The sequence below is a fragment of the Pan troglodytes genome, chromosome 8, assembly GCF_028858775.2.
Source record: "Pan troglodytes isolate AG18354 chromosome 8, NHGRI_mPanTro3-v2.0_pri, whole genome shotgun sequence".
Lineage (NCBI taxonomy): Eukaryota > Metazoa > Chordata > Mammalia > Primates > Hominidae > Pan > Pan troglodytes.
This window is the reverse complement of record NC_072406.2, coordinates 61,765,408-61,779,120: the sequence shown is the minus strand read 5'-3', so window position 1 is coordinate 61,779,120 and position 13,713 is coordinate 61,765,408. Positions and strand designations below refer to the sequence as shown.

At 40.9% G+C, this 13,713-nt stretch overlaps 1 protein-coding gene across 4 annotated transcripts in view; it reads left to right on the top strand.

The window, feature by feature from the left end:
* Positions 1-13,713, top strand: part of ERCC6 (ERCC excision repair 6, chromatin remodeling factor) — an 80,316-nt gene that overhangs the window by 65,950 nt on the left and 653 nt on the right. For all 4 annotated transcript variants that reach the window (XM_009440356.5, XM_009440357.5, XM_009440358.5 and 1 more), the window contains 6 exons: positions 44-163; positions 602-696; positions 1,952-2,097; positions 2,183-2,890; positions 11,534-11,738; positions 12,638-12,716. In XM_009440356.5, coding sequence (XP_009438631.5) covers positions 44-163; positions 602-696; positions 1,952-2,097; positions 2,183-2,890; positions 11,534-11,738; positions 12,638-12,716 — 1,353 coding nt within the window. The remainder of the gene's footprint in view (positions 1-43; positions 164-601; positions 697-1,951; positions 2,098-2,182; positions 2,891-11,533; positions 11,739-12,637; positions 12,717-13,713) is intronic.

Genomic DNA, 13,713 nt, shown 5'->3' with positions numbered 1-13,713 from the left:
GGTCTTAAGTGTGTGTGCTCAGTGTTGTGTGTCTTACCTCTAGGACACATCCATATTTGTGTTTCTTTTGACCACGCGGGTGGGCGGCTTAGGTGTCAACCTGACGGGGGCAAACAGAGTTGTCATCTATGACCCAGACTGGAACCCAAGCACGGACACGCAGGTTTGTTTTTATTTTTTTTTTAAAAGAATGTATTAGTAGAAATATAGTTTCATGGTTAGCGCTTTTGACTGTCCTTTGATGTTCTGGTTGGCTTCAGCATACGTTTCACATTTTGATTGTCTCCTGTTCTTCAACGTGAAAGAAGACACCCTTCAGAGTCAAATGGACAGGAACCATCTTCAGCAGTTTATCCATAGCATTCATTCCTAGAGTTGGGGTAAAAAGAACATAGGCAAAGTTACAAACATTTTTTCAAGTAGAGATGTCTTGTCAACTGGCTGTTCATCTTCCTGAGTAGGCCTTAGGTGTACTCGACGTCATGAGTCAAAATTCTAACTCTGGGAGTGACAGGTAGTGACCAGCTAGCTTTGTTTCTTATAGTCAGTGCTTGTCATTGGGAAGGATTCTCGTTGAGAGGTCTCTCTCTCTCTGTCGCAGGCCCGGGAGCGAGCATGGAGAATAGGCCAGAAGAAGCAAGTGACTGTGTACAGGCTCCTGACTGCGGGCACCATTGAAGAAAAGATCTACCACCGGTCAGTGCACACAGTGGCCACTCTTGGCTGTGCGTTCCCAGAGTCTTGAGCAGGGAATTTTTCCAAAGTGTTGTTTTTAAAAGTCTTAACATCTTAGAATAATAGTTGCTATAACTTAAGATTTTGGTTTTTGTTTTGTATTTTTTCTTTCCCTTTAAAATATGCTTAGATGTCTTACTGTGAGTTGTCAAAAAATGTCTTTGAACCTGATAATTTTTGTACCTTATTGTACCTCAAGAATCACATACATGTAAACTTCATATTGTTATTTGAAAGGAATATTTCTGCCTGCTATGGTGTGTTGCCTTCAGAAAAATTTTAAAAAATGACAAGGTTGAATGTTACCATATTGGTGTTTACATACCACATTATGCAGGTAGGATCAGTGTGGGTGTTCTGGCAGTCTTTGACTCTGATGCCCCTTACAAAGAAGTCGACAGGATGGCTGTTTCGTCCTCTGTCTTTCCATAATGACTAGGGGATTTTAGACAGTGGTAACTTCAACAGTAGAATCAAGACATTGCCAGCTTCTCCCACTCCCCCACCGCAGACTTTATCCTTGAGCCATAGCCCAGCTTTTATAGGAAGCTCTGTGCCCTTTACCACATGCTGGGCTATTCCTGGAACATTACATCTTCCTCGAGGGAGTGTTGTGTGAGGGTGGAGGACGAGTTGGATCCTGTGAGAAGAGAGCTTCCTTTTATAGATTCATGCTTTAGCCAGGAGAATAAATGACAGGGAGGGACAGGGTGGCTGGTGGAGGTGCCTGTTCCAGAGTGGCAGTGGTGTGGGGCTTCAGCAGAGTGTGGACCTGCAGGTGGGAGCAGGGAGAGAGAGGTCAGAGTGGAGACATTGCAAAGCCCAGGTAAGAGAGTTTGCTGAGCCCTATGATAGGAAGGTTCTAGGCAGGGCAGGACCCTTAGTATTCAAGTCAAGGAGGCTAAGAGAGACTATGAGTCACATGATGGCATGTGAAAAGGTGTTTCTTGAAATGTGTTAGATCTTGGAGGTTGAAAAAGCTCATTCGGTGTAAATAATAAGGTATTATTTCTAATTTAAATTCTGCAAGACCTGGGAGATTAACTGATGTATTATATATTTCCTGAATTGTAATTTTCCAAGGCTGAAAGTTTGGGGGATTATTTAGCCATTCATGCAGCAGCTGTTATCATCTCTCTCTTATATTGCTTTATAACTTGAATTTTTAGGTAGAGCTACACACTGTTTTATACCAGCTTATCTTTTATTTTTTTAGACAAATCTTCAAGCAGTTTTTGACAAATAGAGTGCTAAAAGACCCAAAACAAAGGCGGTTTTTCAAATCCAATGATCTCTATGAGCTATTTACTCTGACTAGTCCTGATGCATCCCAGAGCACTGAAACAAGTGCAATTTTTGCAGGTATTACATAAAATCATTTAATTTAAAGTAATCAATTGCACAAGATGATACAATATAGTATCAGTGGTGTTTTTCCTCTTTACAGGAACTGGATCAGATGTTCAGACACCCAAATGCCATCTAAAAAGAAGGATTCAACCAGCCTTTGGAGCAGACCATGATGTTCCAAAACGCAAGAAGTTCCCTGCTTCTAACATGTCTGTAAATGATGCCACATCATCTGAAGAGAAATCTGAGGCTAAAGGAGCTGAAGTAAATGCAGTAACTTCTAATCGAAGTGATCCTTTGAAAGATGACCCTCACATGAGTAGTAATGTAACTAGCAATGATAGGCTTGGAGAAGAGACAAATGCAGTATCTGGACCAGAAGAGTTGTCAGTGATTAGTGGAAATGGGGAATGTTCAAATTCTTCAGGAACAGGCAAAACTTCTAGGCCATCTGGTGATGAAAGCATTGATGAAAAGTTAGGTCTTTCTTACAAAAGAGAAGGACCCAGCCAGGCTCAAACAGAAGCTTTTTGGGAGAATAAACAAATGGAAAATAATTTTTATAAGCACAAGTCAAAAACAAAACATCATAGTGTGGCAGAAGAAGAGACCCTGGAGAAACATCTGAGACCAAAGCAAAAGCCTAAGAACTCTAAGCATTGCAGAGACGCCAAGTTTGAAGGAACTCGAATTCCACACCTGGTGAAGAAAAGGCGTTACCAGAAGCAAGACAGTGAAAACAAGAGTGAGGCCAAGGAACAGAGCAATGACGATTATGTTTTGGAAAAGCTTTTCAAAAAATCAGGTAATCCATTTGATACGTTTGCCACAGGGATGCTAGGATCAGAAAATGAGTAGGCTGTTTCTAGCAGTAGCAGTCTTTAACTGATGGTGCATAGAGGGCTCTCAGCCATTAGTGTTTTTCTTCAAAAATTTAGATTTGAAATATATTGACATTTTAAAAATTGTATTTACACCTCTTTTCTGAAGACCTAGAATAATTTGAAACTTTGGAAAACAATAGTACTTATGGCCACTCATGGGAGGTGTGCAATTCTTAAATAGATGTGTACTACCTGAACATTAGTAGGCAGTTACTTTACATGCTATATGCTACATTAATCTGATTTTCCAACCACAGGAGATTAAAGTAACATCATAAGGGAGAGAGACAAGCGTGTGGCTAGAGACAGACATTCTAGAAGTATGAAAGCTGATAGCTTATGTCAAGGGAGAAAAGTTAGGAGATGTAGACTCAACAGTTGCTCAAGACCATGGAGTATATAGATAGCCCTGCTTAGTGATCCCTTAGCAGTCACTGTGTTCACAATGTGATGGCCTTGAGTTACCAAAGATTGCTGCTTATGGCACTCAGTTTAAGAAGGCAGGTTTATGTGTAGCATTTCAGAAAGACTTTTATTTAGCATGGTTAATTTTTTTGTTAATTTCATATTTTGAAGTAATTTCAAACTTAAAGAAATCAGTTGGGTCTCAAAAAAAATCAGTTGGAATAATATGAAGAACTCTCCTATATCCTTTATCTAAGTTATTAACATTTTTCAGCTTTTGCTTTATCATTCACACACACACCCATCTATGCATACATTTTTTTTTTTGGTAGGAATGCCACAGAGGTGATACCGTATCTTACTCAGTGCATCTATCAGGAGACACATGCTGGTTTGACCTATTACAAGTTGATTTTTAAGATCACTTGGTTAAGGTGGAGTCTGCCAGGTTTCTCAATGCTAAGGTTAATATTTTTACCTTTGTAATTAATTTGTGCTTTCAAGGAATATGCTTTGAGACTGTGTAAATATCCTATTTCTCATCAAACTTTTATCCACTAGTTTTAATATCTATTGATGATTCTTTCCTCAGTCAGTTATTACTACAATGGTTGCCAAATGGTGATTAACATTCTATTGTAAGGAAGGTTTTCCTTCTCTCTTATTTATTTATTAATTTATTTTTAGATCAGTGTGGACTAATGGATTCTTTTTTTTCCATGACTGTAATCCATTAGTAGGGGTATTATGATGCTCGTATTGTCTTAGATTTGCCTCATGGGTGGGAGCTCCTTCAAGCTGGCTCCTTTGTCCCTCTGGTATGTCCCCACCATTCTTTGAGCACTTCCTTTCTTCTTGGCATACTAATATATGCTGAGCTCAATTTGTATTCTGTGCCAGCCCTGGAATCAGCCATTTCTTCAAGGAACCCTGGAGAATGGTATTTAGGAACTAGGATCCGGGTTCTCAGAGTGTTCATTGCTGCTATTATGTCATTGCTTTCGTAGCCAATAGTATCAGGAAATAGATGTATGTATGTGTGTGTATGTGTTTGTTGTGTACATACATATACACATACATACATGCATATATATGCACAACAAATTGCACAGATACACCTGTCTCTATGTCTGTGAAAACCATGAATTTGGCTTCCAGCAAAGGCAGATTAACGTTTACCCTTCCATGTGAAACAATGAAAACAATGACAAGACATATGAAGCAATGGTTTTCAGACACCAAAGGGCAGTGATCTCTTGAGAGATGGGAAACAAATGAACTGAGCTCTCCAGTTGCCCTGCCCTACTGCCTTGAGAGAATTTTCGTGCTGTAACAGAAAGAGGGAGAACCCAGATGGGAGTCCAGGCAGACCCTCTGTTGAAAAGACAGAGCTGAGCATCAGGGGAGGCCAGGGTGGCTGGCATTCACATGCAAGAGACGATAGCGGAGACAGCTCTGCACAGGGAGAGAACCCCACAGGTCTGCAGAGTCTCCACTGGCACTCAGCTGAATACTGACCAGCACATTGTGCAAGAAAACTACTTAAGGTCAGTGAAAAGGCCTTTCCTCTTTAACTTTTCGAATTAGAGGAAACATGTCTGGTGCTCACCCATGGCCAGGGATAGTGCCTGTTCCCACCAGCTAAGACTGGAAAAATATTTCATGGGGCATTGAGTATGATACAGAGTAGGGAGTCTTGCCTCTGTAGTAGGGAATGATCAGCCTTAGAGTGAGCACTGCTTCAGCCCTACCTGAGTGTTTACAGGAATATACAAATACCCAACATCCAACAAGATGAAATTCACAATGTCTGGAACCCAATCAAAAATTACTGGCTGGGTGTGGTGGCTCAGCCTGTAATCCCAGCGCTTTGAGAGGCTGAGGTGGGTTGATTGCTTGAGCCTAGGAGTTCAAAACCAGCCTGGGCAACATAGTGAGATCCCATCTCTACAAAAAATAAAAAAAAAAATAGCTGGGTGTGGTAGCATACACCTGCGGTCCCAGCTACTTGCGAGGCTGAGCTGGGAGGATTGCTCGAGCCTGGGAGGTTGAGGCTGTGGTGAGCTGTGATCATGCCACTGCACTCCAGCCTGGGCAGCAGAGCGAGACCCCATGTCAAAAAATAATAAAATGTATAACCCAATTTTTTAAATGGACAAATAATTTGAACAGACTTCACCAAGAAAGATATGTAGCTGGCAAATAAATACATGAAACTTCTTAATATTATTAGTTATTAGGGAAATGCCAATTAGAACCATAATGAGATACCACTATACACCCTCTAGAATGGCTAAAATGAAAGAAGACTGACCATACTAAGTGTTGGTAAAGATGTGAAGCAGTTGGGTCTCATACACGCCTGGTGGGAATGTAAAATGGCACAGTCACTTTGGAAAACAGTTTGGCAGTTGCTTAAAAATTAGGCGTGCACTTTCCTTGTGATATAGCTTTTTCAGTCCTGGGTATGTATTTGCCCAAGAGAAATGGAAAAATATGTCCATACGAAGGCTTGTACATGAATATTCATAGCAGCTTTATTAGTAATAGCCAAAAATGTAGAAATCAAATGTCTACCAACAAGTCAATAGTTAAACTAACCATGGCATATCCATATGATCAAATACTAGTCGACAGGCCGGGCTTGGTGGCTCACGCCTGTAATCCCAGCACTTTGGGAGGACGAGGTGGGTGAATCACCTGAGGTCAGGAGTTCGAGACCAACCTGGACAACATGGTGAAACTCCATCTCTACAAAAATACAAAAATTAGGCATGATGGTGGGTGTCTGGAATCCCAGCTACTTGGGAAGCTGAGCGGGAGAATCGCTTGAACCTGGGAAGTGGAGGTTGCAGTGAGCCGAGATCACACCATTGTACTCCTGCCTGGGCGACAGAGCAAGACTCCGTCTCAAAAAATATATATACTAATCAACAATAAAAGGAAGTAGAGTATTGATACATGCTACAGCATGGATGACTTTCGGACTAGTAAGATTAGTACATACTCTGATGCCGTTTGCATAAAATTCTAGAAAACACACAGTCATGACAGAAATTGGATTGGTTGTCTGGATGGGGTATTTGACGGTGGGATTACAAAGGGACATGAGTTTTGCAGGTGACGGCTATGTTCATTGTCTTGATTGTAGTGATAGTTTCATGGTATGTACATAATGTCACAACTTACCAAATACTGTACTTCAGCAGTTATTGCATATCAGTTACACTCTAATAAGCTCCAAAAAGCAAAATAAGATGAGGGAATACTGTTGTCTCCAATTTCATTTCAGCACCCTAGGGCCCTTTCCATGTTTGTAGCTTCCTTCTTCAAGACCTTCATTCACAACGTACTGAGTTACTTGTCAATCCTAGGATACATGGTAGCTTTTTACAATTTCTAACCTGAACTATGGCAAGAAACAGTTATACTAACTAGAATTCAATATTTGTTTTTATTTATACTAACTAAAGTTCAATATTTGTTTTTATTTCTTTTTGTCTTTAGTCTAAGTTTTTGGTCAAAACACTACTTGGGTCAGAAATAACTTAGTTCTTTTTTCTCACCCTTCATCATATTTTCAGTGTGTGCTATCAGTTTAAAATACAGTTAGGTTAATTTATTTGTTTGTATTCCACTTTAGGGTTTCCTCCCATCCTTGTTGACTCTATGTTATCTTCTGAGTAGTAACACATTAACATAGTAACAAAAGACAAAATATGCAAAAAGGAATACCAGAGTAGTGTCATCCCCCACCCTATCCCCACCCCTTCCTTACCTTACCAGTCTCATGAGTTTCTGGCATTTCCTTCATGTGTTTCTGTATTAGTCTGTTTTCACACTGCTGATAAAGACATACCAGAGACTGGGCAATTTACAAAAGAAAGAGGTTTAATTGACTTACAATTCCACATGACTGGGGAGGCTTTACAATCATGCAAGGAGGAGCAAGTAACATCTTTCATGGATAGCAGCAGGCAAAGAGCTTGTGCAGAGAAATTCCCATTTTTTAAACCATCAGATCTCATGAGACTCATTCACTAGTACAAGAACAGCACAGGAAAGACCCAACCCCATAATTCAGTCACCTCCCACCAGATTCCTCCCATGACATGTGGGAATTGTGGGAGTTACAATTCAAGATGAGATTTGGCTGGGACATAGCCAAACCATATCGTTCCACCTCTGGCCCCTCCCATATCTCATATCTTCACATTTTAAAACCAATCATGCCTTCCCAACAGTCCCCTAAAGTCTCAACTCATTTCAGCATTAACTCAAAAGTCCACAGTCCAGAGTCTCATCCAAGACCAGGCAAGTCTCTTCTGCCTATGAGCCTGTAAAATCAAAAGCAAGTTAGTTACTTCCTAGATACAATAGGGTTACAGGCATTGGTTAAGTACAGCCATTCCAAATGGGAGAAATTGACCAAAACAAAGGGGCTATAGGCCCCACCCAAGTCTGAAGTCCAGCAGGGCAGTCAAATCTTAAAGCTCCAAAATGATCTCCTTTGACTCCTTGTCTCGCATCCAGGTCATGCTGATGCAAGAGGTGGGTTCCTGTGGTCTTGGGCAGCTCTGCCCCTTTGGCTTTGCAGGGTATAGCCCCCCTCCTGGCTGCTTTCATGGGTGGCATTGAGTGTCTGCAGCCTTTCCAGGTGCATGGTGCAAGCTGTCAGTGGATCTACTGTTCTGGGGTCTGGAGGACCGTGGCCCTCTTCTCATAGCTCCACTAGGTGGTGCCCCAGTAGGGACTCTGTGTGGGGGCTCCAACCCAACATTTTCCTTCGGCACTGCCCTAGGAGAGATTCTCCATGAGAACCCTGCCCCTGCAGCAAACTTCTGCCTGGGCATCTAGGAGTTTCCATACATCTTTTGAAATCTAGGCAGAGGTTCCCAAACCTCAGTTATTGACTTCTGTGCACCCTCAGGCTCAACACCGTGTGGAAGCTGCCAAGGCTTGGGGCTTGCAGCATCTGAAGCCACAGCCTGAGCTCTTTGTTGGCCCCTTTCAGCCACAGCTGTAGTGGCTGGGACACAGTACACCAAGTCCCCAGGCTGCACACAGCATGGGGACCATGGGCCAGGCCCGTGAAACCACTTTTTCCTCCTGGGCCTCTGGGCCTGTGATGGGAGGGGTTGCCATGAAGGTCTCTGACATGCCCTGCAGACATTTTCCCCATTGTCTTGGGGATTAACATTTGGCTCCTCGTTACTTATGCAAATTTCTGCAGCCAGCTTGAATTTCTCTTGAGAAAATGGGGTTTTCTTTCCTATCACATTATAAGGCTGCAAATTGTCCAAACTTTTATGCACTGCTTCCCTTATAAAACTGAATGCCTTTAACAGCACCCATGTCACCTGTTGAATGCTTTGCTGCTTAGAAATTTCTTCCGCCAGATACCCTAAATCATCTCTCTCAAGTTCAAAGTTCCACAGATCTCTAGGGCAGGGGCAAAATGCTGCCTGTCTCTTTGCTAAAACATAACAAGAGTCACCTTTGCTCCAATTCCCAACAAGTTCCTCATCTCCATCTGAGACCACCTCAGTTTGGACCTTACTGTTCATATCACTATCAACATTTTTGTCAAAGCTATTCAAGAAGTCTCTAGGAAGTTGCAAACCTTCCCACATTTTCCTCTCTTCTTCTGAGCCCTCCAAACTGTTCCCATCTCTACCTGTTACCCAGTTCCAAAGTTGCTTCCACATTTTGGGATATCTTTTCAGGAGCGCACCTCCCCACTGGTACCAATTGCCTTTATTAGTGCATTTTTATGCTGCTGATAAAGACATTACCCAAGACTGGGCAATTTACAAAAGAAAGAGGTTTAGTCAACTTACAGTTCTGTGTGGCTGTGGAGGCCTCACAGTCATGTCAGAAGGCAAGGAGGAGCAAGTCACATCTTACATGGATGGCAGCAGGCAAAGAGAACTTATGCAGGAAAACTCCCATTTTTAAAACCATGAGATCTCATGAAACTCATTCACTCATGAGAACAGTGTAGGAAAGACTCATCTTCATAATTAATCACCTCCCACTGGGTTCCTCCCATGTCACGTGGGAATTGTGGGAGTTACAATTCAAGATGAGATTTGGGTGGGGACACAGCTGAACTATATCAGTTTCTTTTGTAGAAATAAGCAGGCACATGTATAATTTTATATTCCCTTATTCTCTTACACAAAAGGTTGTATACTATATTATCTTCTGTTCCTTTTTTTAAAAAAACTTCATATATCCTGACAGCCACTGCAGTATTAGTTAACAGAGAGCTATTCCTCCTTTAGCAATTTTTATTGCTAGAGTGCTCTGCTATGTTGACCCAAAACCTGAAATCTAAAATGCTCTAAAATCCAAAACTTTTTGTGCACTGACATGATGCCAGATGTGGAAAATTCCACACCTGACTTCATGTGATGGGTCACAGTCAAAACACAATTAACACTTTGTTTCCTGCACAAAATTGATAAACGTATTATATTAAAATTACCTTCAGGCTATGTGTGTAAGGTGTATGTTAAAAATATATACATTTTGTGTTTAGACTTGGGGCCCATCCCCAAGATGTCTCATTAGGTATATGCAATTATTCCAAAATCTGAAAAAGGCAAAATCTGAAGCACTTCTGGTCCCAAGAATTTTGGGTAAGAGATATTCAACCTGTACCACAGTTTATCCACATATGAGGATTTAGATTTTTTATAGCTTCTTTTAGCCACAGTGCTGCACTAAATAATCCTGTGCTTATACAAGAGGAATTGCTAGATCAAAAGGTAAACACATATGTAAGTTTGTTTTGTTTGTTTGTTTGAGTAATGCCCAACTCCCTTTTGTAAGGTTTAGATCAATTTGAATTGTCACCAGCAGTTGTTGCCCAGAGGCTTGTCAAGAGTGTGGTGTTACACTTTTAATTTTTCCCAATCTGATAGGTGAGAAAGGATATCTTAAGTTTTAATTTCCAGTTATTTTCTTTGAGTGAAATTGAACTTTTTATAGGACCATTTATATTTAAAAAATTTTTCTTTCTGTGAACTTGTCTGTTCATGTCTTTTGTCCATTTTCTAAATCAGGTTTTTGGTCCCTTTTTCCCCTTGGTTTTAAAGAGTTCTTTATATATTAGGGATGTTAGCTTTTCATTTTTCATATATGTTACAAGTATTTCCTCATTGGTTGTCCTTTATTATGATTTTTTTCCTATGAAACAGGTTTTTTTATTAAAAAAACTTGTCAGTCTTTTATTAATTGGAGTTGTAGTTCTAAGACTTTTCTACATATAGATCATATGATAATTTGCCATGTTTTCTTGTACTACTTGTATGGTTTTGCTTTTTACATTCAGATTTCTGATCCATTTGGAGTATGAGGTGTGGATTTTATCTTGGTTCAAAGATAAACTGCCCCAACGTTTGTGCCCCAACGTTTGTAGCATCATTTATTTCAAATAAGTTTTTCTCAGTGATTAGAGATGCCTTTATCATGTAGTACATTTCCAAATGCAGTTCAATCTATTTCTGTTTTCTGGTCAATCTCCTGTTGTGTCTCTTCTTTCCTCAGCACCAAACTGTTGTAATTGGAGCGTGTTTTATTGTCCAATAGGGTGTTACTTTGCCTTTTCGGTGTTTTCTGATCTATTCATGAAGGTTTATTGTTCTGTATGAACTTTAGTGTCAGTTTGTCTAGCTTCATAAGAAAGGTTGACATTTTTATTGAGATTACATTAAACATGTAAATTAACTCAGGGAAAATGGTTATTGAGTCATTCTACTCAAATGCAAGGGATGTCTTTCTGTTTGTTTAAGTCTGATAGTCTATCTTCCCAGGAGTGTTTTCATGTCTTCTCCATATAGGCTTTACACATTGCTTGGGTTTATTCCTAAGTGTTTTGTGTTTTCTGTTACTGTAAATAGAATTTTCCCACCATTATATTTTTAGCTGGCTATTGTTTGTAAATAGGAAGGTTATAGGTTTCTGTGTGTGAATTTTATATTTTTTATGTTGCTTGAATTATCTTACTATTTTTTATCGTTGATTCTCTAGGGTTTTCTAAGTGTACTATCACTTTGTTTTTGTCTACTACAGTACTGTACTTATACAGAGGAGAAAAGTGTCTTTCTTGCATACAGAGTGAAATATCACTTTGCTATTTCTTTTCTTGCTAGTTGGCGTGCACAGTGTCATGAAGCACGATGCCATCATGGATGGAGCCAGCCCAGATTATGTACTGGTGGAGGCAGAAGCCAACCGAGTGGCCCAGGATGCCCTGAAAGCACTGAGGCTCTCTCGTCAGCGGTGTCTGGGAGCAGTGTCTGGTGTTCCCACCTGGACTGGCCACAGGGGGATTTCTGGTGCACCAGCAGGAAAAAAGTAAGAGATTGCTGCATGCCATACTTGCAAGGAGTCCAAACAACTAAGGCTAGAAATAAAATCAGGGCAGGTGTGGAGGCTTATACTGTTATTTCTCTTCAGGAATAAATCCCCAGGGAGGGATTATAGCAGCCAAATCTGGGTGACTTGGAGAAATACTGTTATAACTTTGCCTTCCTCCTTGCTTTCATCCCCTGTTTTCCAAAGTGGCTTCAGGAGAAGTGATTGGTTTTATCTGAGAGATGGTGTTGTTAAAAATAGTAAGAGATACAGGATAATGATTAAACCTTAATGAGATAATTAGCCAGTTTACAGCACACATTAATTACTTTGCTATTCAGTATGCTCTTTTAGAATGATTTTCCTACTTGGAATTGAGAATGGTTCCCATCATCTTTTGAACAAGATACTGAGTGGTTCTCATTCTGAGATGCAGCAGTTCCTTTTTTTTTTCTTTTTTTAGAGATGGAGTCTCACCCTTTCGCCCGGGCTGGAGTGCAGTGGTGTGATCTTGGCCCACTGCATTCTCTGCTTCCTGAGTAGCTGGGATTACAGGCTCCCACCACCATGCCAGGCTAATTTTTGTATTTTTAGTAGAGACAGGATTTCACCATGTTGGCCAGGCTAGTCTCGACCTCCTGACCTCAAGTGATCTGCCTGCCTCAGCCTCCCAAAGTGTTGGGATTACAGGCATGAGCCACTGCGCCCGGCCAGCAGTTACTTTCTAGGAGGGTGGAGTGGAAGAATCGAGGGGGATAGAGCAGAAATGGCATGGCTGTGAAAGAATAAGCATGCAGATGGAAATGTTTCCAGGAAGAAGTTCATTGTTGAAAGAATATTTTGATCTCTAAGTCTCAAAAGCAAACATTTAATCTACTGTGATTCTTTTCCTTTTTTAGGAGTAGATTTGGTAAGAAAAGGAATTCTAACTTCTCTGTGCAGCATCCTTCATCAACATCTCCAACAGAGAAGTGCCAGGTAATATAGATAACCTTTTTGCTTTCCAGGGTGAGACTTGCTTGATTGAATGCTGTGAAAATTTCACCTGATTCTGGATGTGAAGAAAATGGTCATCTCTGGTGTAATGACACCTGATATTTGTGTTGCGTGCTCTGATTTACAATGCACATTCACTTGAATCTAAAAGGACCTGCTGATTTCCTAAAGACAAAGTCTTTAACCCAAGATCCGTAACAGCATTTCTGTTTTGCCATTAGAAGGTTGACACAGGGATAGGTGTGTCGCTGCTAGGACAGCCTGCCTTGTCTAGAGGGAAAGTGCCAGCTCCAGAGACCACAACCCTCTGAAATAAAGGTCCAGAAAACTGCCTCGAATGTTGGTGTCTGTAACTCACTGCCTGCTAGAGCAGAGTGCCTGTCTTTCTCTGCTCAAGAATGCCCTGCTTGCCTTGAGTGCTACTGTGGTTAAAACTAGTCCAGACTCCACCATTCAGTGGAAGTCTTTCTGGTCTTTCTGATTAAGGATTATGTTAAAACTCCCAGATTCAGACTCCAATTTTAAGTTAATATGAACATGTTTAGGAATACTAGTACCTTTTTGACTTCCCATGTTCTGTGCTTTTAGCAGTAGGGATTTGAGACCCTTTCAGAGTTAGATTTGTGTTTTTTTAAGGCAACTTGCATTAGATGTAAGGTAGGAAAGAGTAAGAAGACTTAAAAGTGAAGAAAAAGAAGTATAGCTATGATATTGTTCCTTATCCACAGTGTACAGGGTCCATTTGAGAGGAAGAACAGGAAAAGCCCACAGGTACTGAAAGTGGTCCTGGGCCTCCTAGAGACAGATTTTCCTGAAACCTTGCCTGGAAGCCTCCACTCTGCCTTCCTGTCCACCACGGTGTTGAGTGGTGGTGACTAAGGGAATGGCTTGGTTGCCCCGTCTTTATTTTTTTTTTAGGAAATGGTCTCTTAACAGTGGGAGGATTTAGATACCAGACCCTCCTCCTTTCCCTTTTCAT